The sequence below is a fragment of the Pteropus medius genome, unplaced genomic scaffold (assembly GCF_902729225.1).
Source record: "Pteropus medius unplaced genomic scaffold, Ma_sr-lr_union100, whole genome shotgun sequence".
NCBI lineage: Eukaryota > Metazoa > Chordata > Mammalia > Chiroptera > Pteropodidae > Pteropus > Pteropus medius.
The window spans coordinates 381,647-399,319 of record NW_024349226.1 but is presented as its reverse complement, the minus strand read 5'-3'; the positions used below and the strand labels follow the sequence as shown (position 1 = coordinate 399,319).

The window sequence follows — 17,673 nt, the reverse complement described above, 5'->3', positions numbered from 1 at the left end:
CCACTCCTGCCATGGGTAACGCAAAGCCAGGTCTTCCTTCTGGAATAACTTTGGGATATGACGAAGGTGGGCTGGAAGGGGCGAGACGGAGGGCAGGGAGGCCATTCAGGGTGTGTGTGGGGGGTCCGTCAGAGTCCAGGTGAGCTGGAACTGGGCCCTGAACCAGGATGGAGGCAGTGGGACAGCAAGGCCACAGCTGCAGGTGGACCTAAGGAGCCTAGAAGGGAGGGGTGAGGGAGGGGACAGAGCAGACTGAGCCTGGGGGACAGGCTTCATTGGGAGGCAGCCAACCTCCCTCCCTGGAGGCATGGGGGCCGGAATGAAGGCAGTAACAAGCTAACTCTCCTGATGGGTCCCTGTGGCCACAGGGGTCCGTGGCTGGTGCTTTGGATGATGACCTTAAAATACAAGAATGACGCGTAGATTCGGGGGCAACGGCTGACTCTGCTGCAGGAGCAGGAAGCAGGCCCCTGGGAGCAGCCTGGGCACGGAGGGAGGTGGGGGGTGGGAGGTGGGGTAACGGGGACGGCAGCTCCCCTGGGCCCGGCTCTGCGGGAGAATGCCTTCTCCCTCCCTGTGGCCAGAGCCGACTGCTCCTGCTGGAGGGTCCCTGGACACTGCCTCTGAGGATGGAGCCAGTGTCCCCACTGGGCCGGGGGCCAGGAGCCCAGCAGGAGGGGCCACCGTCATTTCTCTCAGGGTTGGTTTTTTACAAGACGGATTTATTGACTATGATACATATCACATAAGGCCTTTTCAGTTTTTTACACCATTCCCATTGAGACAAGTACAATACTTTGTAGCAAATACATGATTTTAAAAAACAAAACCAAACGTAGAACACCTCGGTCAGAGATGCCTCAGCCTTAGTTGATGGCTGACCATGCACTAGCCAGGTTGGAGCCTCAAGGTACCCACGACATGTTCAAAGAAAAAGAGTCTGGAAATTAAGCAAACATTCCTACCACCACCTAGAGCGTGTCCTGGTTAAGCCCCTAAAACACAAAGAAGCAACTGTTAACTTTCTTCACATACAGTTCTCCACTTTTGCTGCAAAACAGAATTTTGGGCACGTGGCCAGACTACTAACACATTTCAATACCATTAATGTTTTTTTTTCCTCAGGAAACTCAAAATATTTGTTAATTCAACATATATAAAGATCATTTAACATGTGAAAATACAAGTACCAGAAAAATAAGCTGGCAGCAGCACTATTCCAAATTTTCAAACAAGTTTTATTCCCATACGGTTCAGACATTTCCTTTTTTGTAATGTACACAGGGAACATGATTCTTTTTTATGCAAACAATAACTTATGCCCCGTCTCACGACACTGACAGTGTGACCTCACGGCCGTGTGGGCTGGCGGCGTTGGCAGCAGAGGGGTGGCCACCGCTGACCCCCGGGGGGCCACAGGTGGGCGGCTCCCGAGGGAAGGGTCCTTCCCATCTAAGACAGCGACACAGGCACAGCCCGGGGGACGCCCAGACCTTGGGAGAGAACAGCCTTTCCCTGTACACCACGCCCTCCCTGCTGCCGTCCCCAGCACAGTCCCAGACCGGACTTAGGTTTCTGGCACACGTGACTCAGTCTGTCCTTCCACCTAAGTGCAAAAGAGTGGCTTGAACCTGCCAAGCGATAGGAGTGAGGGTGACGGCCCCGTCTGCAGAATGAGCGCTGTGCCTGTCTCCGGAGGCGAGGCAAAGGCTTTGCCCTTCAGGCCCGTTCCCGTGCCCCAGGGCATGCTACGCCCATGACCCATGAGGACTGTGGAGCACAGGAAGCTGGTCCCCAGCAACTCGCCCAAGTCCCGGCACTGCCTCCCCTGGGAAACGCAGTGGCCGGCTGACCAGAGCCCTCGGCGGCCGGGGGCCGACACTTCCAGGCCACTGCCCACTTCTTTTTCTAGTGCAGTGGTCCTCACCTTTGTGGCATCAGGGACCGGTGCTTGCATGAGAATCCAATGCTCGCTGATGGGAGAGGGAGCTGAGGCGGCGATGCTGGCGCTGGGGTGCAGCTGCGGACATGGACGACGACTCGCTCGCCCGTCCGCCGCTCCCCTCCTGCTGGGCGGCCCAGTTCCTACCAGGACACAGACTGGTACCGGTCCACAGTTTGGGGGTTGGGGATCCCTGCTCTAGCAGACCCCTCAAAGCAGTATTCTCACGGGAGGGATGGGGTGCGGGAGGCGACTTCAGATCACTAACGCTGCAGCTTGTTTTCAAGTCTCAGGGCCGAGGCTGGGGCACCCTTGTTCACCCCCCACGCTCCAGGAACACGGACGGGGAAGGCGCACGCTCCCGAGCCCTCTGGGCAGCACGCTGCTGCGAGGAACCACCGTGGCCACCAGGGCTCACATCGCCTGCTCTGGAAGAATCACCTGGCGGCAGACTTCCCGCCACACAGGAGGAACCACGGTGGCAGTGGGTGTGGGGCTCACAGAGACCGTGCTGCCCAGTTCTCTCTGTGCCCCTCACGTCAGGCTGCTGTGACGCCCGACGCGGCCAGGGGTTCAGGGCGACCCTGCGAGGCACCCCAGCCCCTGCCCTCCACGGCACCAGTGCCACAGGGCAGGATTGGCCTTCAGCTTACAGCCAATGGCTGTCGTGACACCTACTCTCTCGTGGACCCAGACAGACCACCAGACGGGGAGAGCCCTGCCCGCCACGCCCTGCCGGCCCCCTGGCCAAGGCCGGCTCGTGCTCACCCCCCTCTTAGCTTCGAGCCGTGGGGAGCATGTGTTTAAGGCAGCGTCCCACGCGAGCCCCGGCTCTCGTGGCCCTCCACCCAAGCGCCCACTTCATCTGAACGCCGACCCCCGAGTGGAAGCGGACACCCGGGGCCCAGCACTACCAGTGGTGATGCCAACTCAGAATGACCAGGACACGTCCCCTAGCCTGGGCCAGCTGAAAGCAGCAGCGGAGTCCGTGAGGAAGCAGCAGAAACGAGAGGAACCCCGAAGCCGCCTGCCCACTGCGGCTCTGGCTGGACGGGAGCTGCTGGTCCCCGCCTGCACCTCGAAAACCTTGGCAGGACACGGGAAGGTGAGGGGGGCCCATGGCTGCTCCAGCTGGCCACCAGGGTGCGCTGCGGGACCGGAGGCAACCTCTATCTGGGGAGGACGCCGAGCACTGCTGCTCCTCCCCACACGCCCAGAACCCCCCGCCACGTGCACGCTGCACCTCAGGGTGGGGTGCCGTGGGCAGGCAGGCCTGTTGGGGGCTTCTGAGCTTCTGGTGCAGAGCCCAGGCTGCAAGCGGGGTGGGGGTGCGGCCAGTGCGCCAGCACCGAGGGGGTGGCAGTGCAGCCTGGGCAGCGGGAGGGAACTGGGCTACTGCTATTTCAGTTCGCACCAGGACAGTGGCCCCAGGTCACCCCCATGGCACCCTTTCAACTCAAACCCAATGCCTCGAAGCAGGTGAGAACGAGGGACAAATTAATTCAGTGGACCGACTTCCTCTTCTGCCTGGGGGTCTGCCAACCTCTGTCAAAACTGAACAAGAACGTCACCCTGCAGCCCACCCTGACCTAAACCATCAGGCACAGCCCCACCAGAGAAACGCTCGTCACCCAACGTTTACATAAAACGGTCATGTACCTCGGGTGTGTTTTTTGACTTGGGTTCCTGAAGAGGAGGGTAAAACTTGCAGGGATAATTTAGTTTTTCCAAGCACCTTATTTTGCCGTACGCGAACTAGGGGAACGGTAAGGATCCAGCTTATCCAGAGGAAGGAGCCCGTGAGCTGAGGGCTGCCCCACTCTCTACAGCCAGCCGGAAGCGTCTGGGGCTAGGGGTACCTGGACAGTCCTCGGGGCATCTCTTAATTTGTCAGGCCACCCAGCTGAGATGACCAGGGCATCCTCAAACACACCCCAGGTGCTACTTCTTAAAGTGCAGAGACCCAGAGGTCAGTGTGGTGGGTGGGCCCTCCACCCCACACCCTGCACCCTGGGCACCGTAGTGTCAGGCTTCTCCACTGCAGCGGCCACAGCCCGGCCACCAGGGGTGGGGGGCAGCCAAGGTCTGTAGCAGCCTTAGCAGGTTGCTGTGTGTGGTGGGGCGTGGGAAGGGTTCTCCCAGGGGCCAGTGGAAAGGCCAGGAAGCTGAGGGGAGGCCATTTCTCAGAAAGGGCGGGCAAGGCCACAGGAGAGGGGTGGGGTGGGACAGGCAGGTGTTGACTCTGGTGGCCTCTGTGCATGTGGCTCCTCTGGGATCTCCTGGCCTGGGGAGCATGAAGGATGCCCCCTGCGGGCACCAGCAGGACACAGTGCTTCAGTTCCCTACCCCGCCCTCTTCCCGCACACACCCTGCTGGTGGCACACTGTGCCCCAGAATGAAACAACTCCGCTTCAACACCAAGCACACTAGACGAAACCCCAGTGCGCCCTGAGCTGGCCCCACTCCAGTCCTCCTCCCCCCAGCGTCCCCACAGCCTGTAGTGTTCCAGGGCAGACCAGGTGCCAGGCTGGTCTGCTCGAATCCCCAGCTCCACCCACCGAGGGCTCAGACCGTCTCTTCTTGGGGAACGCAGACCTGATAACAGGACGTGCGTGGGACCCCCAACTGGTTCTCAGGCAGCTGCCCGCCGGGCCTCCTTGTTTTGCTGTCACAAAGACCAGGGCCCCCTCGCGCCCGTCGGCCTGAGAAGCGGGGGAGCTGAGTGCTGAGGTCTGTAGTTTCTTCCTTTTTGTTTTTCCAAGTTACTGGACAGGTTTTCTCCTTTTCTCCCAGTGTCCCTCTGTCATGAAGGGAACTGTCCCCGAAGCCTATGCAGCGGACAGGGAGCACGGGGGCTGGAGGGGCGAGTCACATTCTCTCGGTCCAGGCACAAAGCTCCCTCCAGCTGTTCTGGGCGGCCGGGCAGACGCCCTTGGCACTGTGCCTTGGGACGGCAGCGCCGTGGCCTGTGTTCCCCAGGAGGCTGCTGGATAGGCTCCCCGCCGACGGGGGTGGGAACAGATGTGGAAGGTAGGGAGACAGGTGAGCCAGATGAGAAGTGTCTCCTCGGAGGTTGCCAGGGGTGGCCCGAATCAAAACCACCTCCTCCCCCTGGCAAAGGCCAGGGCTCTGTCAGGCAGTGGGTGACGCCGAAGCTGGTGTGCGTGGGCAGGCAGTCCCGGAGCAGCGAGCATGTGGACGGCCACCGGGGCCGCCGCCTGGCCAGTCAGTCCTCGAAGGGGTCCGTGTCCAAGGGCAGGGCCCCCAGCCGCTGCCCGCAGTCAGCCCCAGGTCTGCGGCGCTGGGCTCGGGGCGCTGTTGGCCCAGCCTATGGTGGACGCTGGCTGGTGCTGCATATGAGATCTTGAGAAGGTGACAGAGGGGGAGGGGACAGCCTCCCCACCCCTGCCCCAGTGGACCTGGTTGTGTTCAAGACCAAACGCCACCCCGTCTGAGAAAATCGAGCCTCTTTTTGCCCCAGGCCTTGGTGACTCACAGCGTGTGCTCGGCTTGAAGCTGGGAGGGGAGCAGGGGCTGCATCGGGGACTGAGGGGTGGGTGGAGGCGACTGTGGTGACGGGCTGACCGGTGACCGGTGTGGAGGTGAGGAAGGGCACGCTGGAGGCCAGGGCGGAAGGGGAGCTGGGCGTGGCGCCGGGGGGCTCGCTGATGGGCCGGTTGTAGAAGAAGAAGGGGCACTGCTGGATGAAGAGCTCAATGATCGTCTGGTAGGTGCGCGTGGCCGTGAGCGCGTCCATGGTGCTGAAGTCCGGCCGCATTAGGGTGGGCCAGAAGCAGATGGAGAGGTTCTCACTGGTCATGAGGTTCACCTTGTTGTTGTGGCTGACTCTGTGGGCGACACCGAACGTGCGGTCAGAGGCCCCATGCCCTGCCCTGCCCTGCCCTGTGCATGTGCTCATGGTCACTGTCACTCCGGCTGCCCACTTGCAGCCTGAGAGAAAAGGCCCAAGCAGCTGTCTGTGCCCTGTCCTCTGCTCCCGTGTCCCCACGTGGCAAGCCCCCAAGGAGTGGCTCTGAGGCCCTGGCTCACGGAGGCCCCTACAAGCCACGGGGGTGGACGGACTGTCTTAGGGACTCTCACCGGGATCACCACTGTGGGTGACAAGGCTCTGGCTGTGCCAGGATAGGGAGTGTGAGTGTCCCAAGCAGAGCCCTGGGAAGCACTTCAGCAAGAGGAAGGCAGGCCTGTTGCGTGTGACTGCTCGGGGACAGCCCGCTCACAGGCCTCCGCCCCGCAGCCCCAGCGCTCCCTGACGGGGCTTTGCTCCTTCTCGGCGCCCACTCTTGGCAAGGTGTCTGCCACACACCGGAGAAACAAGAATTCTGGGGAGAGGGACCCGGCTCGCTCGAGGCCACGTGGGCCTCTCTCAAAACCGGGGCTGACACCGGGGCATGAGCCAGGTGTGGCCCGCTGAGGCGGGGGGCCAGCAGCCGCTGGCGGGCAGAGGACAGAGCCCTGCTCAGCCTCGCCGCGCTAACTGGCCCTGACTGGCGGCCTCTGAGGGAGGCGGAGCAAACGGCAAACCGTGGGACATACTTGTTCAGGTGCGAGATGACGTATTTGAAGACTTCGTGGTTTTCCTTCGGAAATTTCTTGAGTACTTCCTTAAGGGCGTGCAACTTCTGCTCTCGGTCGTTGATTTCTGAGAAAAGAGAAAAGCAGACTTTCATGGCCACCACTTGTGGGTGCTCTGGGGCTCAAAGCAGATACGGGTCCCGGGTAGCTGGTGAAACCGGTGGTTGGCGGCCGCCTCGCGGTGTGCTGCTGGACCTTCTGGAGGAGAGCCCCGGGCTTTAGACAAGGCCGACCCCATTGTTTCCCACAGAGCCTGTGCCCAGGGCCGCACACCTGGCAGTGGCACGGGACCAGGGCCCAAGCCTACCTCGGTCCCAGGGCCCCACTGAAGGGGAACGCTGTGTGCCCAGGGCTTCCTGGCCCCCACCACCGAGACTCGAGGGTCCAAAGAGACTCCATCATAAAGAACAGCATTCTTTGCTCGTCTGGTTGCCCCTGGAGACAGGCGTCTCCTCGCGGAAAGCCTGCCTGCTTCCTGGCCAGATGGGTGAGCGCTGCCACCCACCCACACCAACGGACTGCCTAGGGAGGGAGTCTGTCACAAGACCAGGGCTCTGTCCTTCTCCTGGAGCCACCGGGACCCTCCCCACTCTCCCTATTGGAGGAGGGTTGTCACACAGTCCATCAAAGGGACTGTGCACCCCCCACACAGCCATGCTTTGCCCTCCCCGGAGCCCTAACATCCTGGGAGGGGAAAATGAGCCGACCCCAGCGAAGCGCTTGACCCGCGCCAGGCCTGCTGCCGGCCGTCCCCATGACCCACGTGGCACAAGCTATTGTTGCCCCATTTCACGCGTGAGGTCTGGAGAGGGGACAGAGCCTGACTGTCTGACCAATGTGCTCCCTGGGGTCCCGGACCCCTCCCGAGTGGGCCTGGTCCGTCCTGGCCGGGAGGGCCAGCGGGGGCGAGGTGGCGGACCTGGTCCAGAGCCCACGTGGAGTCTGGTGGCCGACAGGGTTCTCTGAGTGTGGGGAGGCCACCTCTAGGGCTGCAGGGCTCAGAAACACCAGAGCAGGGCCGCCCCGTGGAGGGATGGCAGCCAACCCACCACTGAGGGCTGTGGGGGTAGGTGGACAGGGTCCGTTAAGAAATGCGACGCTAACTGGTTTGGGGTCACAGGCTCCTTTGGGATGGAGGAAAGTACTGGGCCTTCTCCCCACAAATAAAACATGTACAGGCCCACCTACGCTTCCTGGGGGTCTGCAGGCTCCCCAAACCCCCACATTCCTTAGGAACCCTGTGGCTTCCGAGTGAGGGACCTCTGCAGCTGGCTGGTCAACCCAGAGTGTGACTGTCTGGGGGGTGTGAGGCTTGGTGAGGTAGGGAGGCCTGGCAGGGGCGGAAGCACTGCAGGTCCTGGGTACAAATCCTGTCTCTGACACATACCAGCTGTGTGACCTTGGGGAAGTGATACGTCTGAGTGTCAACCTCCTTATCTGTAAGAGGGGCTGATGACGGTGCCTCGACTCGGTGACGGCCCCCCATGAAGAACCGGGACACTAGTCCGTCTGTCTGTCAGGGACCCCCGCAGCAAAGATGGGCGGGGACGCTAGCGAAAGCTTTCACAGGCGGGCGGGGACCCTGAAACTGCACAGACTTGATAACAGTGTTGTGGAAACATTGGTCTGTTAGAAAATGACTAAAGAAACCCACAGGAACTCCCTACGCGGGGCCAGTGTCAGCTTCATTTCTCTGAACCTAGGATTTAAGGGCACGCTTTCTTTCTGGCCTTGAGTTTCAAAACCCTTTCCTGTTAAGTTTCAAGAAAACGTTTACTTATGAGAAGCGGGCTGCTCTGGGAGGACGAGAGGTGGTACCGAAGAGCAGGAGAAGCACGTGCGAGGCTCAGGCCCCCTAAGAAATGACCGTGCCCTTCCGGGTGCGACACGGCACAGGCCTCTCCCGGAGCCCACGCGACAAGCACAGCTGTGTTTGCTTTAATTGGGCCCTTGACAGCAGCACCTTCACCCAAGAGCCGAGTCCCGCCCGCCCATCCGACCGGGGGCAGGAAGCGGGGCTGGCAAGGCCGCCGTCTGTCCACCAGGACACCCCTCTCCTTCCTATCTGCTGAACAACCAGCAGCGCTGCTTCCTCTCCCCCTCGGGGAGAGGAAGGGGTTCCAGAGTCTGCCTCGATGGTAATTCGCGACCAGCCCCAGGATGCCGGCCTCCTTCTGGACATGGCGAGGTGGTCGTAGGACTGAGGTGGCCCCCCTCCCACTAGCTGTGTGGTGCAGGCACTCGCGAGCACTGAGGAGCATCTAGTGTGTGGCGGGAGGAGGCGGCCATCGAGGAGGGCGACAGGAAGTCTCCCAGGACGAGGCGAGGCCCATCTCGCTGATGGCCTTCTGACTACTGAACACCCCCGCCAGTGCCGAGGGGCCTCCTCACGGTGGTCACCTTCGGGGAGGCTGGCGTGTCGGCGGGGAGGTCTCGGCTGCTTTGTGCAGCTCTCAGCACCACGAGACGTGTGGCTGCGTCTGCCCCACGTGTGGCCGAGAAAACCCGCTCGACGGGCAACGCCGAGGGCGCAGGCTGGGGGTGGGGAGGGGAGGGTGGCCCAGGCCCCGCTCCCCGTTCAGCATACCCGCTCCGTCCCACCTGCCTCCCACCAGGCTGCAGACACCGCTCCAATGTTAACGATCCTCTCTGAAATGGGGGGAAGGTCTTTAGAGGGACTCGGGCCTCCCCAGCTAACATGCCATACTTTCGAAATTAGGTGTCAGTCCACTGAGACAGCAAGATAGTTCAGGAAAAGTTATTTTCAGGCCAGTTGAGCCAAGATGAAGTCGGACACGGGCCAGGCAATTTAGAACTGAGACTCCAAGAACTCAGGAGGAAGAAGAGGGGACAGCCAGAGGCCACCAGGGACCTTAGAGACTAGCTCTGTATCTCTTATGGTATACAGATAAACCAAAGCGCAAAGAAGTAAAACGCTGGTCCAAGGTCACACAAATCAGTGCCAGGAACCCTGATCCCAAACACTGTTCTTGCCCCGACTGTGGCACTCTGTTGCCACCTCTGGAACTCAGGATGCTAACCAGACTCCAGGCTTGGATCTGCTGCCACCCAACTTGGGACCTAGAGGCAAATCCTGGATGGCCTTTGACCAGCTGGCACACCTGCACCACCAGAAAGGGACAACGCCTGGCTTCGGGCCACACCCTCAGCGAGGCATGCGGCCAGCCTGGTGCAACCCCTCGGTGGGGAGTGACTCCAAGGCCGAGGCGGAAGATTCCGGGTGTCCTTTTCCTGGAGGCGCGACCTTGCATGCTCTGATCAAGGTCTCCTACCCACCAGCCCGGGGCAGGGCCTGTGCATCTGTCCATCCGCTGCGGCCAGCCCTTATCCCACACAGGGCCTGACACGTGCTAGGAAGTGAGGAACACCTTCGTGACCTCCAGAAGCTATCTGCACAGACGAGAAGCAGCAGGAATCCCAGAATGGGCAACGTCACAAGGCAGCATGTGAACCAGAGTCCAGTGAGCAGCAAGGCAGGTCTGTCTGGTGACACGCAAGTCTGTCATGTGGCACCACCGGCCCTAAGCCGTTTCATCGGTAAATGGGGTACTGAGATGGAAAGCGGGCATCCTCGGCCACTTGGGTCCTACGTCCTCCTGTGATGACCTGATGAAGCTCCCGGCCTTCTCTGCGGACTCCAATGCACACGTGAACTTACGAGCAGAGCTACGAGCTAAGGGGGCCCCGGAGCCCAAGGTCCTTAGCTCAGAGCCTCTGGGCAGAGATTCAGTCAGCTCCAGGACACTCCCAGCATGGAAGACACAGGACAGGGCCCGCGGGGCCTGAGTGGATGGGAGGGGCTCCAGACGGGGGTGGTGGGGTGCCGTGAGAGGAAACGACGTGGGAATGGGGAAGTATGAGCTCTTCTCTGCCTCCCGAAACCCTGGTGCTTCCCAAGGCCAGTGCTCAGGCGCCACCTCTTCCATGAAGCCCTCTCCTCCGTCCTCAGAGCGTTTTCTGCACTTGTGGCTCAGCTTGCCTCGCTGTCTGGCAGCTCACGTGTGCACCCAGGTAGGGCAGGGACAGTGTCTCGGCACGGAAGGTCAGGCCCCAGCTTGCCCCTCCCTAGAGGTATGCTGTTACTCATTTCTGAATCTCCCACACACTACCTTGAACGTGGTAGTAAGGTAATTGGTGAATCATCACAAAAATCTATTTTGTTGGCACATTTTCAAGACTGTTCAATATTGCGAAATTCTGAAGCTAACAAAACCATTTGACAGTGACCTTGGTATTTGTTGTGATGGGATGTGAAGCTGTTTCCGAACCCTAAACACAGATACAACAGCGCTTGGGCAGTAAGTGAAATGAGCTGGTCAAGTTCATGTTACCATGGAAACCCAGCCAGGCTGAAACAGCTGCTTTTGGGCTTGAGAACCTTTGTTCCATAATGTCCCTTAACACTAACTTTGGCACGGCCTGCCTGGCCGGTGTCTCCTCACTCGGCCGCTGTGGCTGTGAGGTACCAGGTCCGGGAGATACACTCCCCACGCCAGGTTCAAGACTCGGAGCTCCAGCTGACTAGCTTGGGGCACAGGAAACAATAATGGCAACGGGAAGCGGAAGTGACTGCTGGGAGGACCTCTACCCACCCTTTTCCAGGCTTCAGTAGCAGCAAGAAGCTCCCTTCCTCAGCACTGGAGGCCAGTGGAAGCTGCTGCAGGCAGGGCAGCGATTCCCTATCAGTAACACCTCCTTTTCCTGCACCCCCCATGCCCCTCCGAAGACGAAAAGATGCCATGTCAGCAATTCCCGCAGAAACAATGGGGTTTTGGAGGGTGCCAGGCCTCTACAAGCCTCTAGATGGCACCAAGTCAAGACAAATGCTGACAGGAATCCCCTCAGCTCCCAGCAAGCTGGGTACCAGCCCACACCTCCTCTTCCTGACTTCCGCCCAGGGACAAGCGCAGGTGGAGAGAAAGCTGGCTCCGGATGGAGGTTTCCTGAGTCACATCTGGGCCAGCCTGGAGCCGGCTGGAGAAGTGACTGCTGGGAGGACCTCTACCTACACGGCAGGATCAGAGGGGAAGCCTGTGCCTGTGCCCACTCTGATCGCATCGGAAACCCTGACTCCGGCCCTGAGAAGGCGATGGGGAAGGCGGCCGCTCTGAGGCAGTCCCAGAACGTGTGCTCCCGCTGCCTCCCCTGGGCCCGATGAGATCAGGGGCTGTGAACGGTTTTAATCCACCAAGACTGTGTGGGTTAAATACGGTGAAAGGGCCCCCAGGGTGAGGGGACAAACAGTAGGGAAGGGCCGCCGCGGGGCCCCTCCACACACGGGGGGCTTCGTCAGTGCGTCTCCCCCTGAAGCCACTGAGAGTGTGACGCAGGCCTGGAAGCCCTGCTGGCTTGTGACCTCACAACGCCATCGGTCCCGTAAGCACCCTCTTTTGAGTTGGGCAGTGACGAGATGAGACTAATGTTCTGGGGTCCAAGGAACACGCCTTCCCTCTTCCCCACCGCCCGATCGCTGGCAAAGGCACTCCCTCCCTCCTGCGGCAGCCTTCGGCTTCAGAAGGCCGAGAGTGCCACGTCGTCCTGGGGGCTCTGAGCGCTCCGGCCTCTCCGGTCTCTGCGGCAAGTCCAGGAGAGGCTGCCCGGTGGGAAGGCCCTGGCGGGCAGGACAGCATGCAAAGGTGACTCTTAAAACCAGAGGCGCTAACTCGCTGCAGCCCCAAGTGCTGTCTGGTAGAGGCCACTTCGGAGACCGCCTCCTCAGAGGCTGGCCGCTGGGCCGGAGCACAGGGAGTGGTGGGGAGGAGGCATGGCTGCTGCTCACAGCCTTGCCTCCGAAACTTTCCCAGTCTTGTTTCATACACAGGAGAAGGGACAGCGACGTAGGCAGCTGAGGGTCAGGGAAGTGACACTGTGTGTGAAGGGGCAGGGATCCGACCTGGTTTGACAGCCACGCAGGCTCTTAACCCATGGGGTGTGGGGGAACGTGCGACTCTCCTGATCTAACCCTCCGAGGCATCTGTGGTCTGCACTGCCGGGGGCCTCGCTTGGGGTCCCTTGGTGTCATTCCTTTCCTTATGACCTGCAAATCTCAGCTCCAAGAGCCAGTGCAGCCTCCCGATGGCAGGGCCTGTTCTCACGGTGCTGCCCCGCCCCCCGCCGAGCCGGTGGGGGGCAGGCAGGGGGAGACCGGCACTCACTGTGAGCCTCCACCAGGTCAGTCTGCATGCTGTACGGGACCAGGGGGTCAGGCAGTTCCGAGAAAAAGCTCTTCATGGCCCCAGCCACCGTGTTCACTGTGAAGTCCTTCTCCGCCAGGTCCAGGTTGTGGTCTGAAAGGGAGGGAGTTGGGATTGTGAGGCCACAGCACCCTGAGCTGGCAGAGGCGAAGGCAAACCCAGTGCTCGGGTAGTCAGAGAGACCCCAAGGACCCTGGGAGGCAGTCCAGGGCTGGCCTGGAGCCTGGGCGGGGACTCAGGGTTACCACAGACTGGACAGGAGGTGGCATCTCTGGGAGCTGCTCATAGACAGAGGCCGACACCCAGCGCCTCCGCCCAAGGTCCCCCTGTGGGCAGGGGAGCTGCACCCCACATCCTGTGCCATCTAGCTCCCTGTGGCTGCCTGAAGGTGTTGCTACCTTTTCTCTACACACCTCCCCTCAGGGAAAAAAGGAGGCTTTCCTAAAAGGCTGGTTCACTTTTCACGGTGGGTTATAGCTGGGGTCACCAAGCCCCAGGCTGCGGACGGGGCCACACAGCAGGAGGTGAGCAGTGAGTGAGCGAAGCTTCATCTATTTGCAGCCGCTCCCCAGCACTAGCATCACCACCTCAGCTCCGCTTCAGATCCTCCGGCATTCTATTCTCACAGGAGCACCGGCCCCTGGTGCCACAAAGGTGGGGGACTGCTGGGTTACAGTCACGTTACCAATAGTCTTGACTACTGTCTCCATCCTTGTCCCTTCTGGTGGTCGGACAAATAGATTTGTTTTCTCCTTCTGGCCCCTCCCAGCTTATAATAACAATGACTTGCATTTAATTTTTCTTTTCAGACTTTACTGCATTCCCAATTCGTGAGGATTATCTGCTGGTCATCAGCGGTTCCCACTTTGGGGGCACACTCTGTGCTACAGATTCTCGCACACACACGAGTGCGTACCCAACTGTGTGGCTGCACCCTCGCTGTGACCTCAGGCTTCCTATCCTGGAAGATGAATGGGTGTCTCCCTTTTCTCGTGTGTCACCTTCTCCCACTGCCGGCGAGCGGACACTGACCGCGCAGAGTCCTACGGCCCCTGGGTGCTTGGGCAGTGCCTGCTCCTGGCTGCGCACTGGCCGGCTGCCCTGTCGCATGGGCTGCCTGACTCGGTCTCTGCGGGCCCAGCCACATGCCAAGTCGGACTCTACTTTGACCCTCAGCCTCCCGTCCTCTCTGGCCAGTGACATCTGAGAACTGTGACGCTTTGGCCCCTTTGCTCCTGGCCAAGGAGTGGGCCTCTCAGAGGTGACCTAGCTTAGGGCACAAGGGTCCCCGCCAAGAGTGAGTCTGACGAGAGCGCAGCTTTGGGCGCCAGCTGATCCCAAAGGCTCCCTCGTGTTCTTGTGCAGGGACTTTGTGAGCGGACACGCCTGGGTCCCCGGCAAGACAGGACTGTCTTTTAAGCTAACTTTTCGAGCCCGTGCCTGCAACCGCCTGTGTGGCCCAGTCCCAGAGACGCAAGGCCCTCGAGCAGTGAATAAGGCACGTGCCAGGGCGACGTGAACAGCGTCTGTGGGTGCTGACGGGGGAGCAGCGGCCAGCGCGGGTTTGGCAGGGCGCTGCTTTCTTTTGCTAACGGCCTGTCTCCCTCTCCTCCGTGGCGGTGTTGCATCGAGGCAGAGCTACCTGGGGCCAAGTATTTTCTCTTTCTCAGTAACTGAGCTGGCACCTCTTGCTCTGGGGACGCGTGTGGCAGCTGCGCGGCCTTACCTTGATCGAACTGCCTCTGCAGGCTCTCCATCTCCGACTTGTTCCCGCTGACGCGGTAGATGCCTTCGGTGCTCAGTCCTGCCGAGATATAAGCAGGCGTCTTAGGGGTGGGGTATGGGGAGCAGAGAACGAGGAGCGGGGAGGGGGGCACGAGGCACCCGCTGCGAGACACGGACGGGACCAAGCACTCCCGACTTTCCGTGGTGCCTCCTCAACCGCCTTCCTCCATCCCTTTTCATGTAAAAATTTAAAAACAAGTCTTTTTTTTTTTTTTTTGGTAAAAATTACACTAATATGGAAGTACATCAGCCAGAGATAGCTTTGGTACACATTTTGATGTACACTCTTGAATTTTAATTTTTTAACAAAATGGAGATAATACTGTTTTAACCCACCTTTTTCACTTACAAAATATGTTGTGAACTTATTCTAATCGTTACTCTTAACCTGTTAACATGATTTTAAAGACATCAAAGTTTACGATAACTTTAAATATAGTCATGTGGTTAATCATTTAGGTTTCTCCAAATTTCCACTGCAAAGAATTGTTTTTCTGGATAGCTCGTAAGTTTAACAGATTCTTGGTGGTGTGTATTTCTTTGAATTTCCTATTCACGCTCTTGTTCACGTTCCTGCAGGAGTGGCTCTCATTTCCTACTTCAAAGAGGCCTTAGAATATTAAGGAGGTGATTACGTTGATGTCACAAACGTTTACATTTTCCCATTTTCTCCCTTTTTGTTATCTGTGTTCTTTGGTGTATTAAATTTTTTAAAGTACTTAATTAAAAACCTTTAGGTTTTCAAGATGTCATTCTCTTTATGTCTTTGTTTCTATGCTTAGAACAAATTTTCTCCTCAGATCAGATATTCTCTATTTCTTCTTGTTCTTTTTTTTTTTTTTTATTTCACACCGTGATCCTCCTGGAATTTATTTGGTGTGTCGTCTGAGGTAAGGGGAAAAATGATTAACATTCGGCTGAACAACACCGGAGAAGGTGACGCGCCGAGGCGACCACCCCCCCGGCAGAGGACGCCCCGCTCCACATGGAGGGGCCTTGAGGAGCACCGTCCTCCGACTCTGCTCCCCCCAGATCAGTCTAAAGGACAGAGCAATCCCTGCAAACAATCCCTGCGAACGCCCAGGGGGGACCTCGTGGCCAGCGCGACCCCAGTGCCCTCTGAAGGTGGGTTTTGTGCGGCGCTGGCTTGCTGCAGGGGCGCTGACCGCTAGAAGGTGGGGTGGGCAGCGGAGGTGGGGGACCGGGTCCCCCCACGTTCGTCATCGCTGTAATTGCCGCTTCTGGAGAAGCGCCCATCGGGCGAGATAAAGCGGTCTGCCCGCCTGCTTTGGGGCCCAGATGAGGAGCAGGTGAACTCTGAAGAACATCGCAGCAAAAGTCATCAGCTCCCTGTCTTAAAAGCTGTTAACCGCTCACAGGCCTCTCGCCCCAGAGGACGGGGGTTGAATGCACTGGCCCCAAGGACACTCTGATGAAGAAGAAGTGGTGACGCTTTCCCTGTGCCCTGCTCAGTGCTGACCGTCCCCATGCCCGCCCTCTGGGAGCTGACACGTCCCTGTGCTGTGCGCCGAGTCAGCTGCTGTCCCGTGTCCATCTGCCACTCACTCACTCATTGAGAACGATGATGCCACAGAGTCCCCTCCCCCCCATGGTAGGAGCTACTGGCTGCAGAGAATACAGATGTGAAAGCGAGGTTCAGAAAGGTGACGTCCGTGGCCCAAACCGCACGGCAGTGGGGTGGCCTATGCTCAGGGCCCTTCCCGCCCCTCTGCCTGCACTCTGTTCCCGGGGAGCCTGACATTCACCCAGCAGGCTGCGGCCCAGACCACGGCCCCTCCCCGCAGATGACACACAGCACGAGCGCCGTCCGCTGGCCTTCAGCACTGAGTGGCTTCGGAGGGGGCACGACCCCTCCCGCTGTCAACCCCGAAGGCCGGAAGTCAGGGACAGATCCCGCTAGTAGTTTTATAGTGATCTCTTTTCTCAGTGACTTTTCTAAACTGTCATCAGATGTATTTACACTTTCTACCCATTTCACATGTCAGGTAACACTTACCACACGCTTACACAGGAAACCATCCACATTCGGGCAAGCTCTGGGTGTCAGCGGGCTCGAGCCTTCCACCCCCGACTTTCTGGGCACTCTTCCCTTCGGCCCGCAGCCCTTTCTCTAACCCGAGGAAAACACCGGCCCCTGGTTCCCGGGCCCCTGGTTCCTGAGCCCCGGTGTGGCGGGAGCTCTCTCAGCTGCAGGCGCGGCAGCCTGAGGCCATTCCGTCACCTCCCTGCCGACCTGCAGCTGACACAGGATTCCTCCGCCCTGTCTCCTAATGACCACCTGCCTAGGCATCACAGGTAGAAAACAAAGCGCAAATTAGCTCCCTGGAAATTATCAGAGGTGTGGGCCTGCTGCAACCTCACTAGATACGCGATCACAGAAATGAAAGCATTTGAAAGTGCAAGGCCAGCTCCGCAGCATCCATTAATCACCAGCTGCGTACTTCCTGTCATCCGAGTGCGTGTTTACTCTACGAAACCCCATTTTAAAACGGCGACCTTGCTGCCACCCTGTGCCATGCCACAGCGCAGCCCAGGAGAGGGGACCGTCTGCCCGGCCAGGACGGTTAGACATCGAGCAAATGAGACAAAGCCTTATAGCAGACTGCAAACACCCTGGGGGCTGCTAGGGAAACAGAGGGCTGCTGACGCAGGGGAGGACACGGGTGACACAGGACGCCTGGCAGCACCGGCAGCTTGCCACGGAGCCCCAGACCAGCGCAGGCAAAGGGCTGGGGCCCCGGGTCAGGGACACTGGATTCCAGGGGTGTGCATCCCAGGACCCACGGGCCTATATGAGGACACCCATGGGTGACTGGCCCACGCCTTACCAACAGGCCCCTGACCCCGACATCTACTCCGTGCCCACAGGCCCACCTGGGAAAGCCTCACCCTAAACTCTGAGGCGTCTCCACACACACCAGAAGTTGCCAAAGACTCACTACCAAGCAGAGTCTCGGTGAGAGGCTTTTTTTCTTTCCTTTTTAAAAAAAGAAACCATACAGGTTTCAAATACCTACTACGTTTTATGTTGAAGTTGATCTCCGGGAACAGAACAAGAGGAAGTTCGGAATGGCCAAGGCCGCTATCTTCAAACATCTGCACACCTGTCTTGCA

The 17,673-nt window shown here is 59.2% G+C and overlaps 1 protein-coding gene across 1 annotated transcript in view; it reads right to left on the bottom strand.

Annotated features, from left to right (window-relative positions):
- Window positions 1–5,274: 5,274 nt before the first annotated feature.
- ARHGAP35 (Rho GTPase activating protein 35) overlaps window positions 5,275–17,673 on the bottom strand; it is a 103,177-nt gene continuing 90,778 nt past the window's right edge. The window contains 5 exon segments of the mRNA XM_039881660.1: window positions 5,275–5,519; window positions 5,521–5,790; window positions 6,500–6,605; window positions 12,715–12,846; window positions 14,480–14,557. Coding sequence (XP_039737594.1) covers window positions 5,435–5,519; window positions 5,521–5,790; window positions 6,500–6,605; window positions 12,715–12,846; window positions 14,480–14,557 — 671 coding nt within the window. The 3' untranslated portion in view covers window positions 5,275–5,434.